This window comes from Telopea speciosissima, chromosome 5, assembly GCF_018873765.1.
Source record: "Telopea speciosissima isolate NSW1024214 ecotype Mountain lineage chromosome 5, Tspe_v1, whole genome shotgun sequence".
In the NCBI taxonomy this organism is placed as follows: Eukaryota; Viridiplantae; Streptophyta; class Magnoliopsida; order Proteales; family Proteaceae; genus Telopea; species Telopea speciosissima.
The window spans coordinates 503,486-522,319 of NC_057920.1; the positions used below are offsets into that span (position 1 = coordinate 503,486).

The 18,834-nt window shown below is 39.3% G+C and overlaps 1 protein-coding gene across 4 annotated transcripts in view; it reads left to right on the forward strand.

Moving 5' to 3' along the window:
- The window catches only part of LOC122661696 (squalene synthase 1-like), a 32,829-nt gene extending 26,561 nt beyond the window's left edge, over nucleotides 1-6,268 (forward strand). For 3 of the 4 annotated variants that reach the window (XM_043857186.1, XM_043857185.1, XM_043857184.1), the window contains 5 exons: nucleotides 4,628-4,716; nucleotides 5,676-5,767; nucleotides 5,852-5,897; nucleotides 5,978-6,050; nucleotides 6,124-6,268. In XM_043857186.1, coding sequence (XP_043713121.1) covers nucleotides 4,628-4,716; nucleotides 5,676-5,767; nucleotides 5,852-5,897; nucleotides 5,978-6,049 — 299 coding nt within the window. In that variant the 3' untranslated portion in view covers nucleotide 6,050; nucleotides 6,124-6,268. Of the gene's footprint in view, nucleotides 1-4,627; nucleotides 4,717-5,675; nucleotides 5,768-5,851; nucleotides 5,898-5,977; nucleotides 6,051-6,108 lie in introns of all 4 variants that reach the window. The other variant, XM_043857187.1, reaches the window with a different exon arrangement.
- The last annotated feature ends 12,566 nt before the right edge of the window (nucleotides 6,269-18,834 follow it).

Here is an 18,834-nt window from a genome sequence, read left to right on the forward strand (position 1 = left end):
CCATGCCCAGCTTGGAATAATCCTGAAGAAACACAATTTTAAACAAGGCTTTGGCGAACAAATCATCGAGATGTTGAGCAGAGCTGACAAACGTTGTGATCATCTTTCTCATCACAACATCTCACACAAAATGACAATCAACTTCAATAAGCTTAGTCCTTCCATAGAAAAAAGGAATACTAGCAATATGGATAGCAACATGATTATTACAATACATTTCAATAGGTTTACTAACTAGAAAACCAAGCTCTTGAAGCAATGACTTTAACCACATCAACTCAGCTGCAGTATGAACCATGGTTCTACTAATGCAAAAGTTGACCTCAAACCAGGGAAACCAGCGGGAGATCGATTGCAGTCAGGATCAACATAATAAGGATGAACAAATTAAAAAAACTGCAACTCTTTTTTTTTTATTGCTACTTTTCTGTTACATATGAAGAAGAACATAAAAAGGATAAGAAGAAGAAGAAAGGGATATAGAAGAGAAGGGAGGTAGGGGAATGGGCTTCTCGCCCTGGGTCTCTCACCCATAGCTATCCCAGCTGTTGAAACATGGGATTTCTCCCATAAACGATGGCAAGTTTGGCCACAAATTCTATTCTCCAATGCTTATCATTCCTTACAATAGGGGGCCGATTATTAGCTTAGGCAAGCTTACAAAATAGAAGGTAAAAAATAGAAACTTCCTAAAACCAAAATAGAAGGTAGTAAAATAGCAACTGAAAAATAGAAACTAGCTGAAAATAGAAACTACTAAGGTTTTATAGATCCAGCCTTCTAAACAAGCAAGGAAACAAAAATAGAAACAAACTGAAATTAGAAGCTATCTAATTTACTTTCTAAAACTGAAAATAGAAACTAAACTATGGCAGCATTAGGATAGAATCTTTCTCCATTTGATGAGTCCACAAAATCTTCAAAGAAATATCTCCACACAAGGAAATTATGGGCTGTGACACTGTTCACGTGAACAGTGCCGTGAACAGTGTTTTGGTCTTTTATTTTCTTCATGCTTCACTTTGGCTGGGGCTGCCTTAGGTGATGCTCCATCAAACCAACGAAAACTTGCCACATCATCAGACCAGGCTGCTTCTCACAGTAGTCGAATCCACAACCTTGCTGGGCTGGTTTTGGAGCTTGTTTCTTGCAAGTACATATGGACTTGTGTACATCATCTATACTCAGCTTTAGCACTAGATCTAGCCACTGTTGTTTGTTTCTTACTCTTCCAAGTAACAAGATTACCACCAACAAACGTACAGTAACCAGTAGTCGACCTTCTATCCCCTTCAACACTAGCTTAGTCAACAGTATCTAATGAAGATAATAATGGATTAAGGAGAAAATAATGACTTGTGTCTCTAGAGGGCACAGTCATGTTCTATTTATAATAGAAGGAAAAAGGAACAAATTACAAATATACCCTTAGGGCGATACATCCTTACAAGTATACCTAAAATACCCTTAAACCCAAATTACAACACTCCCCCTCAAGTTAGTGCATAAATGTCACACATGCCCAACTTGCACAAAATAGAATGAAAAACCTTACTACTAAGCCCTTTGGCAAAAACAAGCCAACTGATCACCAGATTGAACAAACGGGATACATATGACTCCTTGATCAAGCTTCTCTTTGATGAAATGACGATCTTTACTCCACATGCTTTGTCCTATCATGTTGAACTGGATTGTGGACAATACTAATAGCAGACTTGCAATCGCAGTACAGTGTCATGGGAGAATTGGAGCAAATACCAAGGTCTTGCAAAAGGCCCTTAAGCCATAATAATTTACATATGCCATGTGTCATGGCACGGAACTCTGCCTTTGTGCCTGAACGAGCAACCACAACTTGTTTCTTACTGCGCCAGGTCACAAGATTTCCTCCTATAAAGAAACAGTAGCCGGATGTGGATCTCATATCATCCAGTGAACTTGGCCAGTCAGCATCTGTGAAGGCTTCTATACGCATGTGATTGTAAGGAGAAAAAAGAACCCGTTTTCCTGGAGCTGACTTCAGATACCTTAGAATATGATAAACTACATCCAAATGGGTAGAGTATGGGTCATGCATATACTAACTAAATAGGCTCACAGCATCAGCAATGTTTGGTCGAGTATGTGATAGGTATATCAATTGTCCCACAAGTCACTGGTAGCCTCCTTTGTCTACTGGCTCTCCATCTTTGCACTTTAGATGTGTGTTAGCCTCAAGAGGAGTATCAACAGGATTGCAACCAAGCATCCCAACTTTAGATAAAAGACCCAAGGTATACTTCCATTGAGAGAGGAGGATTCCCTTGGACGAATGGGCAACTTCGATTGCAAGAAAGTATCGCAACTAACCCTAGTCCTTGATCTCAAAATCCTGTCCCAAGTAAGATTTCAATTTTTCTATTTCAGCTGAGTCACTTACGGTAAGAACAATATCATCAACATAGACGATGAGAATTGTAATGTGATCACTAGATCGCTTAATGAATAAGGTGTGATCAGCATTACTCTGAGTATACACGGCTGTGACCATTGCCTTATGGAAACGCCCAAACCAGGGTCTAGGAGACTGCTTCAAGCCATATAATGCACGTTTCAGTTTACACACCTTCCCTTGAGTTTCAGTGCTTGAGAATCCTTGGGGAACTTCTATATATACCTCCTCTTCAAGTTCTCCATGAAGGAAAGCATTTTTATCATCAACTTGTTGTAGTTCCCAACCCAGGTTAACAGCACATGAGAGAATAACTCTAACGGTGTTCAGTTTTGCAACAGGTACAAAGGTTTCCTGATAGTCGATCCCATATGTTTGGGTAAACCCTTTAGCAACCAGCTTGGCTTTATACCTATCCACTGTTCCATCAGCTTTTTGTTTCACAGTGTAGACCCATTTGCAGCCCACTGGTCTTTTGCCTAGAGGGCGAGAAACTAGATCCCAAGTATCATTCTTTCCAAGGGCCCTCATTTCCTCTATCATAACCTCTTTCCATCTCGAATCTGCCATCACATCCTGCCAAGATTGTGGAATGGAAATAGAAGACAAGGAAGACACACATGCACGATAGGAGGGACACAGGGAGTCAAAAGACACAACATGAGAAATAGGGTGTTGAGAACAACTTCTCTTCCCTTTTCGGACAGCAATAGGAAAATTCAAGGTGTCATCATCACTAAGAGAGGGAAGATTATCAGATTCTAATGAAGTAATGGGCAGTCCTGGATCTTAGGGAAGCGACTGGCTAGGTGGAGCAGTAGTAGTGGTAATATCTGCTGAACCTTTGCGAGACCAAGACCGAAAGCGAGTAAACACCTGTAACGGTTTAGCATTTGGAGCATTGTTAGTATTCAGTTGCTCCTCCTGCATGGAAGGGTGTACATCAAGCTTAGGAAAGACAGTGTGGGGTTGTCAAGAGGGACAACTAGGGGCACGTCATCACTAGAACACTCCCCCTGACGAGGTGCCGAGGAAGAATAATAGGCAGCAGACTCGTGAAACACGACATCCAAAGTAACAAACATATGACGAGAGGGCAGATGGTAACACTTATAGCCCTCCTGAGTGGTAGAATAGCCAACGAAAATGCACCAGAGCCCTCAAGGCATGTTTGAGCATTAATTCACCCATTTTCAGAACCAAGAGACAGGTGAACTGGTTCAACTGGTGTGCTGGGTCTCATAGCACTGCTCTGTGCCATTCTCCATCTGTAGTGCCTGTAATTTGGCACAGAATATTATTACGTCTGAAGTGGCTGTAGTTGATTTTCATTATGGATGACAATGAATTAAACTCCAGAATATTTTGCATTGTTTTAACTGATAAAAAAGAATTTATTGATCAAAGAATCTGGAGTGCAGTGAAGGAGTCAGCATACTTAAGAAAAGTGAGTACCAAAATAGGATACAAAGAATAACACATTGAAAGAGATTAGATAGAGATTCAACTAACAACTTAATATCGTTAGACATCCACCAAGGGTTAAATATAGAAGAAAAAAAAAAATTAAAAACTCATGGTCCACCAGGTTGTGAACTGTTTTCCATTTATAATTGATGACGGAGTAGGTGGGACCAATTTGGATCAAGAATTCTTACCTCCTACACTAGAAACAAAAGTTCAACTCACAAAAGAGATTAGAAGTTTAGAACTGAGATTCAACCCTAGAATGAGAATAACTTAAAATTATGGAAAACCATGTTTGAAAACCAAGTTATCCGGGAATAAAACCATGGAAGAATTAATGCAGATTGGACCCTGGTTGAAATCCTACGAGAGTCGGTGGTTGGTTTTGTTTGACCATTTTGGTGGTCAAACGGCCATTTTTTTGGATGAAATATAGTTGGGCCCTAATTAAGCACCCCTAAACACAATGGAACCTTTAGATTATTGAAAACACACTCAAATTGTTAGATATTTGCAAGATCTCATCCATGATAATGGAACATAGTGGCCAGTAGTAGTTCATAGATCCACCAGCATATACTTGTGATCTCGATTGTACTCAGACAAATTCTTATGAAGAATTTTGATGTTTGCATGTTGTTCTTTGAAATCTATAAGTTTTAGCAAACTTGGGATGAATTCTTACTAACTCATGTTTATTTTTCTTTTTCATTGTGACTTCTCTAGGTCTTACTGCTAAAGTTATTGACCGAACAAAAACAATTTCTGATGTCTATGGTGCTTTCTTTGATTTTTCTTGCATGCTGAAGTCCAAGGTATAATGCTTTACTATATTACTGTGCTGGCTTTAGTAGCTCCCATCATAGCAAATGTAGTTTTTCCAATCGAAATTAGTTGATACACCTTATTTCCCTCTCTGTTCCCTGGAACCCTAGGTAAACATAGTGGATGAAATTTGAGCACCTGGTGTTCATGCAATAAATATTGTACTCTAGTCTACATTTTCTGAGTTAGTGCTGCTTGTGTTACCCTCATCGATTTAAAAGTTCACCTGACCTATAGTTAGGGTTTCAGCTGTTGGGCTTCTCCTTGTGAAGGCACTTTTGTTCAGAGGATAAGCTTATTGACCCATTCTAGATGGCTTGTTGTCTCACTCTTCATTACTTGATACTCTGCAACATCAATTTCAGGGATTAGACTTTAATGCCTTGTGAGTAAGGCTAATCCCTGAAATTGATGTTGCAGAGCATCAAGTAACAACGAGTGAGTGAGGGCGGGCCTTGGTGCAATGGTAAAGGTTTCTCCATGATGACCAAGTGGTCACGGGTTCAAATCTGGAAACAGCCTCCCTTCTAAGGCTGTGTACATTATGACCCTCCCCAGACCCCGAAATGGCGGGAGCCTCGTGCACTGGGTACACCCTTTTTTTAGCCTTGTGCCTTGTGAGTCACATTGAAGGGAAAAGCATAGGAATTTGGTTTAGGTGAATATATAGTACTGAATGTTCAGAGGTTATAGTTACAAAAACACCATCTAGATGATTTTTCCTTTATTGCAATTGTGTATGTCAGGATAATCCCTGTCCAACATATTGTTGCAGATCTATGCTCTCCGTTTCTTCAATACTTGTGCTGTTTTAGAACATTCTGTTGTAGCTTTGTAGAAGTTGACTGTTGATGGTTTTTTTTAACTTTAAACTTCGAAAGCACAGTTTAAACCATCTTATGTAGAAAAGGTATACATGTTTTCAATTTGGCTAAAAAGTAATGTGCAGGTGGACAAGAATGATCCTAACGCCACCAAAACTTGGAATCGGATGGAAGCAATACAGAAGGCATGCAAAGAATCTGGATTGCTGAACAAAAGGTTTGCCTGTGTTTTGAGAGGTCCTCCTTGAATATGGTACATTACTACATTTATTTGCATGACAGCTTTCTGGGTTTTCATCAGGAGATCTTACATGGTGGAAAGCCATCCAAGATACAACTCTGCTTTGGTGGGTCACTTTGTTAGTTTGACTTATTCATGCTATTAATGAAGGTTTCAAAACTGATGATACTGTAACTTTTCATATAGATCATGGCAATCTTCATTCTACTGGCAATATTTCTCGCCTTTTCTGCCAAGCGACCAACTCATATGGATTAGGGTAAGTTTCTCAACAAAATCTTCTATAATCTACCATACTTAGCAATTGACTTTGAACAAACTCTTTTTTGTAGGAATGGCTTGCTCTGGTGTTCCTGTCAACATTGTTGAGCAGGCTGTACAACTGGATCTATATTGATCAGTGATCACTCGTGTGATATTGCTTTGTGCTCCACATTTATTATGGGGGAAAAACCAAGAAGAGAAGAGGGTTTTTTTTTTTTTTTTTTAAGTTGGTTACTAAAATTTTAGCCCTGGGTTACCATTGATTATGAAAGTTATCAGTTTGATGCAGCTAGCCAACCTACATCCCAGATCAGGTTAATTTTAACAACAAAAATAGCCAATACTATTTAGGTTAATTTATTACATTAACTGCTGCAATATTGGCTATTTCTTGAACAGTATTCATTAATGGTAATTTGGAGAAAAGACGTGCACATGGGTAGGGAAAAAAGAGCTCAAGCTCACACACTTTCACAAATAAGCTCATATTCAATAGTGTAATTTGATAGGGGTTACATCCTTGTATAAAAAAACCCCTAAGTTGTGTTTGAGTAAATTTTAAATAACATGTTGCTGATTTGACAAATCTCCATATGGACGAGACGCAATGAACTCTTTATCAAGCAATTTGAAGTTTTGTACCGGCTTTGCACCAAAAAAAAAAGCGTGTAAGAGGTTAATAGGGAAGGTAGTTTTTTTTTTTTTTTTAATGAGAAAGTGAGAATATATATATTAAAAAGAAAGAAAAGTCTGTACATCATACATAAAGGGGGATAGTAGTACTGTTTGTAATAGGGAATGTAGGTTTGATATGATTTTTTTTTGGTAAAGGGTTTGATTTGATATATTAGGGTGTTAAAAGATTTGATATATAAGGGTAAAAATAGAAATAATTAAAAACTTGATTAACTAGAATTGTGTTATCTTGATTTAGGTATCTCAAACATAATATGTGAAACGTTGGGAATCTTAGCTGTAATTCTTGAAACGTTAGGTGCCTTGGCGTCATTTGCCCTATAATAAATAAGAGATTAACTTCCGACAGTCCATACTCCATAGGAGGGGACTTAGCAAGTCAGTGTGTGGCACAACCAGTGTTAGCAACCTGCACCCGTCATAGAGGTGTATAAGTGTATGGAATTTAACATTGTTTATGATACCATCGTACCCAGGATTTAATAAACGGAATCGGATACGATCTAGGATTTAATAAACGGAATCGTATACGGTGAATCAGCTGATTAAAATTGAAATTGACCGACCCTAGTCTTGATTCAACTTGCTTTGGACCAACTTTTATCTAGGGTTTTGATCAATCTTGATCGATATTGCACATCAATTTCAATCAGTATCGATTGGACGGATTCCAAGGTCGATTCCAGCTTTTAAAATCCTAATCTTACAAGTTTTGGAAGTATATGTGTTGCCGTTGGAGTCTGATCGGATTGATAAACCTGAGGTTAATTTGTGGTTAATCTTCGATGTTAAAGTCAGATTTAGGCAATAGTTAAGTAAGAATGAAATATGATAAGAGTAATAAATGTGATTACCTACCCTTATCTATCACTATTTCTTTTATAGCTCAGGTCAATTGAACAACAATAACTCACTTGGATGGATGGCTAGCTGCAACAACCTCACAATGATGGGTCGGTTGAGATGACTCACCTGGTTTGAAAGTGAGTTGAAGATTTAATATCCCAAATACATTTGTTGTATTATTATTTTATAGAAGCACTTTGGGTCAAAGCACTTGTTTCAAAAAGCACTTTTTCAAGTGTGTGTCAAAGTTTCAAAATTGTGTTTTGTTTCATTCCCTCCTTTTTTGTTTCCCTCCTCTATTTTGTTTGAAATTGGTTGTACTCTCTTGTGTGCAAGAGGCTAGAATTGAGCTCAAGAATAGTCCCACATTGGTTGTGGGAGAGTTACTTGAGGGGTATATATATAGGATTGTTTCCTTAAGGTGTGAGCCTTTTGGAGAGGAAGACACCCTACTCTCTAGTGTGTGGGGGGTCGTTGGGGTGCTTTTGAATCGCGCGCGCGCGCGCCGAGCCGAGCCGGGCCGGGCCGTGGCCGAGGTCGGGGTCGGGGTCGGGGTCGGGGTCGGGGTCGGTGTGGACAAAACCTTATAGGAGTTTTAATGTTTTGTTTAAAACTCGATTTGGTTCATCCATACGGTTGAACCACACTTGTCTATTCGTACATATATATGAATAGTTACACCCCTCCCTGTCGTGGAGGTATACATACGGTCACACCTCCCATGAAAGGGTACACCCCACGTATATCACCTGTATTCATACGGATGTATCCCTTCATGAAAGGGTACACCCCTGTACGTATATCACTGTATTCATACGGATGTATCCCTTCATGAAAGGGTACTCGATATATATATATACACCATGTCATGCCTGTTTTGAAATAGAAAGCAGAGCGTATTGTCCCGCCACGTCCGTTCAGAGACAGAATCTGTATTTTTGTTTAAGTATTAAGAGGGTCGTATAGCCGTTTGATATCCCGGTACTCGTATTAGGTTACGCAACCTATACGTTTAGGAGTTGTATTTATCTTGGAGGGTAAGGTGCAAGGTCAACCCGTTCGAAGAGGGGGCATCTAAATCCTTAAGGAAAGTATCTTACAGATACGACTCAACTCGATTGTCCGTGCTTCTTCCTTTCTCGGTTCGTTTCACTCTGCAGTGGTGTGCGATAACGAGGTATTTCTCTATTTACGTATATCTGCTTTGTCTTACGTATATGCCTCTTATAGCAATCTTAAGGATTTAGATCTTATTTGGCTTATTTTTTGTGTAAGACTATGGCTGGGAATAATACTGTGGATACTACTGCTCTGTGGACCTTCCCCCTCTCTGCTTGCCCAAAATATCTTGCTACCATACAACCAAGTATGGAGAAGCGAGAATAGTCTCGAGTTTGATAAGATAGCACGATTCACGGGCAGAATTTTAAGCGGTGGAGCGAGATGATGCTATTTGCATTAACGCAAATAGGGGTGGCGTTGCATTGGTCGATCCCAAGCCTCCGGATAGTGAGGATATTGATCTCGATATGAAGAGGCTTGCTTGGATCGAAGCGATTTTCAATGCAAGAACAGGATTTGAATGCTCTATCGAATGAATTGTATAATGTTTACAATTCCTTTGATCATGCCTACATGATTTGGAATGCTTTGGTCAACAAATATACTCGGAAGATCTTTGGCTTAAAGAAGTATGTGGTGTCAAATTTTACGAACTTCCGGATAGTGAAGGTGAAACCATCTCTTCTCAAGTAGACGATTCGAGGTTATGGTTGGGAATTTGGCTAAAGAGAACATGATTTTACGGATCTGTTTGTCACGAGTTCTTTAATTGATAAACTACGACTCTTGGAAGGATTTCAAAACTACAATGAAACACAAGAGGAAGGACTGGTCTTTTGATCGGGTGGTAGTTCGCATCAAAATAGAGGAACGGAACCGCATTAAAGACAAAGGTGAAAAGCCCATTGGATACATTCGATCCAATGCCCATCCGTGAAACAGAGAAGAAACCAAATCTTAAGAGGAAAGGCAATCCTGTTGGAAAAGTTCAAACTCAAAGAGGAAGAAAGGAAATTGCTTCATGTCGGCAAGCAGGTCACTTCAAGAAAGACTGCGGGAACAAGAAGAAGGTTTTGCGGATAAGGCAAAAGTCAATCTTCTTTGAAGAGGAAGTCTTTGCGGCAATGATAACAGAAGTATTTTTGGTTGAAAAACCAAATTGGATAATAGACACAGGTGCTACGAGGCACATCTGTGGGGACCGAAACTCTTTTTGAGTTATTCTATTTTAGATGATAAGGTCTATATGGGCAACTCTCGATCAACCAAGGTTATCGGCAAAGGGAAAATTACTTTGAAGCTCTCTTAGGAAAGACACTTGTTTTGGACAATGTCTTGCATGTGCCAGAAATAAGACGCAATCTTATTTGGGGCCGCTTCTCAACAAGGCGGGAATGAAGTTACTTTTTGAGTCGACAAGCTTGTAGTTACGAAAAATGATGTATTTGTGGGCAAGGGGTATCTTAGCGATGGTTTATTTGTACTAAGTGTTTACGAGATAATAAAAGAAAAGCCTAGTGCTTCTTACGCTTACTTTATTGATTATTATGATTTATGGCATGGTAGATTAGGTCACGCAATGCATCTTATATTTCTTATATGCATAAGAAAGGCTTAATAGACAATCATATTAAGCAACCATTGACAAAGTGCCCCACATGTGTGGAGGCAAAATTCACTAAAAGACCACATAGGTCAATGGAGCGACAAAGTGGCCTTCTTGATTTGGTGCATAGTGATCTTTGTGACTATAAGTCACTTGAATCTAGAGGAGGTAAAAAATATGTTGTTACATTCATAGATGACCACTCTAGATTTACCATGGTTTACCTTCTTAAGTCCAAGGATGAAGCAAGTAATGCTTTTATATCCTATAAGGCGAGGTGGAAAATCAATTAGGGAGGAAAGTGAAAAGGCTTAAAGCGATAGAGTCTTGAATACTCTAATCTTTCTCGGTTTGTGAGGACCATGGTATTATTCATGAGACCACCGCCCCTTATCAACTTTGAGTCTAATGGGGTGGCAGAAAGGAAGAATCGAACATTGAAGGAAATGATGAATTCAATGCTCATAAGCTCGGGTTACCCCTAGACATGTGGGGGGATGCCATGTTATCGGCATGTTATATTTTAAATAGAGTTCCGCACAAGAAAACCGGATTGTTACCCTTTGAATTATGGTATGGAAGAAAACCTACCATAAAGCATTTAAGGGTATGGGGTTGTCTAGCCAAAGTGGCTATACGAGAACCAAAGAAAAGGAAACTAGGACCAAAGACATGTGATTGTGTTTTTGTTGGATATGCGACTCCGATCGCATATCGATTTATGGTTATTAAAACCATAGATGATGTGTTTGCGAAAATGATATCATTGAGTCAAGGGAGAATTCTTTGAGAATGTATTTCCTCTTAAGTCTAACCTATTAGAAAGGAAGGTTGATAGTAGTGTATCATCTTTTGGCCAAGAAGTGTCAAAGAATATTGAACCTATATCTAGTGATTCAAGTCAATTACGGAAGAGTAAAAGGCAAAAGAAAGCTACTTTTCGGATGGTGATTGGGTTGCCTATCTTTTATGATCCTTTATCGTATAAAGAAGCGGTGACATCTTTAGATGCCGTGTTTTGGAAAGAGGCCATCAAAAGTGAACTAGATTCCATTTTAGCCAATCACACATGGATATTAGTTGACTTACCTAAAGGTTCCAAAGTGTTGGACACTAAGTGGATATTTGAAAGAAATTGAAACCAGATGGATCACTAGATAAGTTTAAAGCCGGTTAGTAGTAAAAGGCTTTAGACAAAAGAAGAATATAGATTACTTTGACACATTTGCTCCGATAGCAAGAATAACTACTATACGAGTAATGATGGTTGTTGCATCAATGTATAATTTGGTTATACACCAAATGGACGTGAAAACAGCGTTTCTAAATGGCGACTTGGTAGAAGAAATATACATTAAGCAACTTGAAGGTTATGTTGTGCTGGACAAGAACACAAGGTATGTAAGTTGGTTAGATCACTTTATGGACTCAAACAAGCTCCAAAAGCAGTGGCATGAAAAACTTGATTCGGTACTTTATCGAATGGTTTTCTCATAAATGATCTTGATAGGTGCTTGTATAGTAAGTTCAATAAAGGCAAAGGTGTGTTCATCGTACTTTATGTAGATGACATGTTGATAATGGGAACGAGTTTAGACATTGTAAAAGCAAACTAAAGGTTTCTTAATGTCTAAGTTTGATACAAAGGACATGGGGGAGGCTGATGTAATTCTTGGAATTAAGATCATCGAGAAAAGAAAAAGAGATTATATTATCCCAATCCCATTATGTTGAAACCATACTAAAGAAGTATGGTTATAATGATTTATCATCGGTTAAAACACCTTTGGACATTAATTGTTTTTACAAAAGAATTTGGGGAACTGTCTCCCAAAAGAAATACTCACAAATCATTGGTTCGATTACATATCTAATGAAGCGCACGGACGGATATCGCTTTAGCGAGTTGGGAAATTGAGTCAATACACTCATAATCCAAGTATAGAGCATTGGCATGCTATGACAAGATTATTGCGATATTTAAAGGAACGATAGCCTATGGCCTTCACTACGATGGAAGACCAGCGTGTTAGAGGGCTATTGTGATGCTAATTGGATTTCGAGATACCAAGGAAACATTAGCAACTAGTGGATATGTTTTCACACTAGGCGGTGGAGCGATTTCGTGGAAATCGGTAAAGCAATCTGTGGTACAGGATCCACCATGGAAGCTGAGTTTATAGCTTTGGAAAAGGCGGCGAGCAGCGAGAGTGGCTCAGAACTTTGATGGCGGATATTCCATTGTGGCCAAAACCATTGCCTTCGATATCACTTCATTGTGATAATCAAGCGGCAATAGCTAAAGCTAAGAATAAAATGTACAATGGAAAGAAGCGCCACATCCGCCTAAGACATAATTTTGTAGCTATATATTAATGAAGGAACAATAGCTATTGATTTTGTGAAATCGAAAGCAACTTAGTGATGTTTTCACAAAACCGTTGCCTACAAAAATAATTCATGATTCATCTAAGGGAATGAGCTTAAGGCCTGTGATATAGGTCATGTGATGGACACCCAACCTATGTGAAGAGGTAAATTCTGAATTAGGTTCAAAGGGTACAAACGAAATCACTGGATGACTGTCTAGTACTACTACATTTTTGCTCATTCTAGGTAGATAGGAAAAGTAGTACCACCACAAAGGAAGGAGGATGAGTCTTATAGACTCTTAATCTAGTCGGATCTCATGTAAAGTGGGGTGTGTTAAGCTGTGGTGCATACTATGGGTGACCTAAATAGATGTAGGAGGTGAGGCCGTCTACCGGTGAGAATTTTATAGGCGAATTCTCTAAACATCTATGAGACCAGGATAGGGGACAAGGCCGGTTAAAAAATGTCCATCTTTATAAAAGGGATATCACAAAGTCGACTAGTAGGATGTGGTGGTGAACTAGTCGGCTACACCGATGAGGAAAGGTTCAAGAAGTCGACTTCACTGTACTCGTGGCGTAGTTCATCGGACCTAGTGTAGGTTCAAGTTCTGAAGACACCTGCAGCGATGTGTCCTACTATGTCTAATATACTTATCACTCGATATGTATCACTATTTTGAAACTTGTGGGGGAATTGTTGTATTATTATTTTATAGAAGCACTTTGGGTCAAAGCACTTGTTTCAAAAGCACTTTTTCAAGTGTGTGTCAAAGTTTCAAAATTGTGTTTTGTTTCATTCCCTCCTTTTTTGTTTCCCTCCTCTATTTTGTTTGAAATTGGTTGTACTCTCTTGTGTGCAAGAGGCTAGAATTGAGCTCAAGAATAGTCCCACATTGGTTGTGGGAGAGTTACTTGAGGGGTATATATATAGGATTGTTTCCTTAAGGTGTGAGCCTTTTGGAGAGGAAGACACCCTACTCTCTAGTGTGTGGGGGTCGTTGGGGTGCTTTTGAATCCGCGCCAGCCGAGAGCCGGGCCGGGCCGTGGCCGAGGCGGGGTCGGGGGGTCGGGTCGGGGTGGGTGTGGACAAAACCTTATAGGAGTTTTAATGTTTTGTTTAAAACTCGATTTGGTTCATCCATACGGTTGAACCACACTTGTCTATTCGTACATATATATGAATAGTTACACCCCCTCCCTGTACGTGGAGGTATACATACGGTCACACCTCCCATGAAAGGGTACACCCCTGACGTATATCACTGTATTCATACGGATGTATCCCTTCATGAAAGGGTACACCCCGACGTATATCACTGTATTCATACGGATGTATCCCTTCATGAAAGGGTACTCGTATTATATATATACACCATGTCATGCCTGTTTTGAAATAGAAAACAGAGACGTATTGTCCCTGCCACGATCCGTTCAGAGGCAGACATCGTATTTTTGTTTAAGTATTAAGAGGGTCGTATAGCCGTTTGATATCCTGGTACTCGTATTAGGTTCGCAACCTATACGTTTAGGAGTTGTATTTATCTTGGAGGGTAAGGTGCAAGGTCAACCCGTTCTCGAGAAGAGGGGGCATCTAAATCCTTAAGGAAAGTATCTTACAGATACGACTCAACTCGATTGTCCGTGCTTCTTCCTTTCTCAGTTCGTTTCACTCGCAACTGGTGTGCGATAACAGGTATTTCTCTATTTCGTATATCTGCTTTGTCTTACAGTATATGCCTCTTATAGCAATCTTAAGGATTTAGATCTTATTTGGCTTATTTTTTGTGTAAGACTATGGTGGAATATCTTGTGGATACTATCGCTCGTGGACCTTCCCCCCTCTGCCGCTGCCCAAAATCTGCTGCTACCATACAACCAAGTATGGAGAACCGAGAATAGTCTCGAGTTTGATAAGATAGCACAGTTCACCGGGCGAATTTTAAACGGTGGAAGCAGATGATGCTATTTGCATTAACGCAAATAGGGGTGGCGTTTGCATTGATCGATCCCAAGCCTCCGGGATAGTGAGGATATTGATCTCGATATGAAGAGGCTTGCTTGGATCAAGGCGATTTTCAATGCAAGAACAGGATTCGAATGCTCTATCGAATGAATTGTATAATGTTTACAATTCCTTTGATCATGCCTACATGATTTGGAATGCTTTGGTCAACAAATATACTACGGAAGATCTTGGCTTAAAGAAGTATGTGGTGTCAAATTTTCGAACTTCCAGGATGATCAAGGTGAAACCATCTCTTCTCAAGTAGACGATTCCAGGTTATGGTGGGAATTTGGCTAAAGAGAACATGATTTTACCGAGATCTGTTTGTCACGAGTTCTTTAATTGATAAACTACCGACTCTTGGAAGGATTTCAAAACTACAATGAAACACAAGAGGAAGGACTGGTCTTTTGATCGGTGGTAGTTCGCATCAAAATAGAGGAACGGAACCGCATTAAAGACAAAGGTGAAAAGCCCATTGGATACATTCGATCCAATGCCCATCCGGTGGAAACAGAGAAGAAACCAAATCTTAAGAGGAAAGGCAATCTGTTCGGAAAAGTTCAAACTCAAAGAGGAAGAAAGGAAATTGCTTCATGTGCGGCAAGCGGGTCACTTCAAGAAAGACTGCAGGAACAAGAAGAAGGTTTTGCCGGATAAGGCAAAAGTCAATCTTTTCAAGAGGAAGTCTTTGCAGCAATGATAATCAAGTATTTTTGGTTGAAAAACCAAATGATCTGGATAATAGACACAGTGCTACGAGGCACATCGTGGGGACCGAAACTCTTTTTTGAGTTATTCTATTTTAGATGATAAGGTCTATATGGGCAACTCTCGGTCAACCAAGGTTATCGGCAAAGGGAAAATTACTTTGAAGCTCTCTTGGAAAGACACTTGTTTTGGACAATGTCTTTGCATGTGCCAGAAATAAGACGCAATCTTATTTCGGGCCGCTTCTCAACAAGGCAGAATGAAGTTACTTTTTGAGTCGACAAGCTTGTAGTTCGAAAAATGATGTATTTGTGGGCAAGGGGTATCTTAGCGATGGTTTATTTGTACTAAGTGTTTCGAGATAATAAAAGAAAAGCCTAGTGCTTCTTCCGCTTACTTTATTGATTATTATGATTTATGGCATGGTAGATTAGGTCATCGCAATGCATCTTATATTTCTTATATGCATAAGAAAGGCTTAATAGACAATCATATTAAGCAACCATTGACAAAGTGCCCCACATGTGTGGAGGCAAAATTCACTAAAAGACCACATAGGTCAATGGAACGACAAAGTGGCCTTCTTGATTTGGTGCATAGTGATCTTTGTGACTATAAGTCACTTGAATCTAGAGGAGGTAAAAAATATGTTGTTACATTCATAGATGACCACTCTAGATTTACCATGGTTTACCTTCTTAAGTCCAAGGATGAAGCAAGTAATCGCTTTTATATCCTATAAGGCAGGTGGAAAATCAATTAGGGAGGAAAGTGAAAAGGCTTAGAAGCGATAAGTGAATACTCTAATCTTTCTCGGTTTTGTGAGGACCATGGTATTATTCATGAGACCACCGCCCCTTATCAACCTGAGTCTAATGGGGTGGCAGAAGGAAGAATCGAACATTGAAGGAAATGATGAATTCAATGCTCATAAGCTCGGGTTACCCCTAGACATGTGGGGGATGCCATGTTATCGGCATGTTATATTTTAAATAGAGTTCCGCACAAGAAAACCGGATTGTTACCCTTTGAATTATGGTATGGAAGAAAACCTACCATAAAGCATTTAAGGGTATGGGGTTGTCTAGCCAAAGTGGCTATACAGAACCAAAGAAAAGGAAACTAGGACCAAAGACATGTGATTGTGTTTTTGTTGGATATGCAGCTCACAGATCGCATATCGATTTATGGTTATTAAAACCATAGATGATGTGTTTGACGAAAATGATATCATTGAGTCAAGGGATGCGAGAATTCTTTGAGAATGTATTTCCTCTTAAGTCTAACCTATTAGAAAGGAAGGTTGATAGTAGTGTATCATCTTTTGGCCAAGAAGTGTCAAAGAATATTGAACCTATATCTAGTGATTCAAGTCAATTACGGAAGAGTAAAAGGCAAAAGAAAGCTACTTTTTCGGATGGTGATTGGGTTGTCTATCTTTTAGACAATGATCCTTTATCGTATAAAGAAGCGGTGACATCTTTAGATGCCGTGTTTTGGAAAGAGGCCATCAAAAGTGAACTAGATTCCATTTTAGCCAATCACACATGGATATTAGTTGACTTACCTAAAGGTTCCAAAGTGTTGGACACTAAGTGGATATTTCGAAAGAAATTGAAACCGAGATGGATCACTAGATAAGTTTAAAGCCCGGTTAGTAGTAAAAGGCTTTAGACAAAAGAAGAATATAGATTACTTTGACACATTTGCTCCAGTGCAAGAATAACTACTATACGAGTAATGATGGTTGTTGCATCAATGTATAATTTGGTTATACACCAAATGGACGTGAAAAAACAGCGTTTCTAAATGGCGACTTGGTAGAAGAAATATACATTAAGCAACCTGAAGGTTATGTTGTGCCGGACAAGAACACAAGGTATGTAAGTTGGTTAGATCACTTTATGGACTCAAACAAGCTCCAAAACAGTGGCATGAAAAACTTGATTCGGTACTTGTATCGAATGGTTTTCTCATAAATGATGCGATAGGTGCTTGTATAGTAAGTTCAATAAAGGCAAAGGTGTGTTCATCGTACTTTATGTAGATGACATGTTGATAATGGGAACGAGTTTAGACATTGTAAAGCAAACTAAAGGTTTCTTAATGTCTAAGTTTGATACAAAGGACATGGGGGAGGCTGATGTAATTCTTGGAATTAAGATCATCGAGAAAAGAAAAAGAGATTATATTATCCCAATCCCATTATGTTGAAACCATACTAAAGAAGTATGGTTATAATGATTTATCATCGGTTAAAACACCTTTGGACATTAATTGTTTTTTACAAAAGAATTTGGGGGAACTGTCTCCCAAAAGAAATACTCACAAATCATTGGTTCGATTACATATCTAATGAACCGCACCGGACGTATATCGCTTTAGCAGTTGGGAAATTGAGTCAATACACTCATAATCCAAGTATAGAGCATTGGCATGCTATGACAAGATTATTGCGATATTTAAAGGGAACGATAGCCTATGGCCTTCACTGATGGAAGACCAAAGAGTGTTAGAGGGCTATTGTGATGCTAATTGGATTTCGGATACCAAGGAAACATTAGCAACTAGTGGATATGTTTTCACACTAGGCGGTGGAGCGATTTCGTGGAAATCGGTAAAGCAATCGTGGTACAGGATCCACCATGGAAGGCGAGTTTATAGCTTTGGAAAAGGCGGGAACCGAAGCGAGTGGCTCGGAACTTTGATGGCAGATATTCCATTGTGGCCAAAACCATTGCCTTCGATATCACTTCATTGTGATAATCAGCGGCAATAGCTAAAGCTAAGAATAAAATGTACAATGGAAAGAAGCGCCACATCCGCCTAAGACATAATTTTGTACGGCAAGTATATTAATGAAGGAACAATAGCTATTGATTTTGTGAAATCAAAGCAACTTAGTCGATGTTTTCACAAAACCGTTGCCTACAAAAATAATTCATGATTCATCTAAGGGAATGAGCTTAAGGCGTGATATAGGTCATGTGATGGACACCCAACCTATGTGAAGAGGTAAATTCTGAATTAGGTTCAAAGGGTACAAACGAAATCACCTGGATGACCTGTCTAGTACTACTACATTTTTTGCTCATTCTAGGTAGATAGGAAAAGTAGTACCACCACAAAGGAAGGAGGATGAGTCTTATAGACTCTTAATCTAGTCGGATCTCATGTAAAGTGGGGGTGTGTTAAGCGTGGTGCATACTATGGACTGACCTAAATAGATGTAGGAGGTGAGGCCGTCACCGATGAGAATTTTATAGGCGAATTCTCTAAACATCTATGAGACCAGGATAGGGGACAAGGCCGGTTAAAAAATGTCCATCTTTATAAAAGGGATATCACAAACGTCGACTAGTAGGATGTGGTGAACTAGTCGGCTACACCGATGAGGAAAGGTTCAAGAAGTCGACTTCACCGTACTCTGTGGCGTAGTTCATCGGACCTAGTGTAGGTTCAAGTTCAAGACACCGCA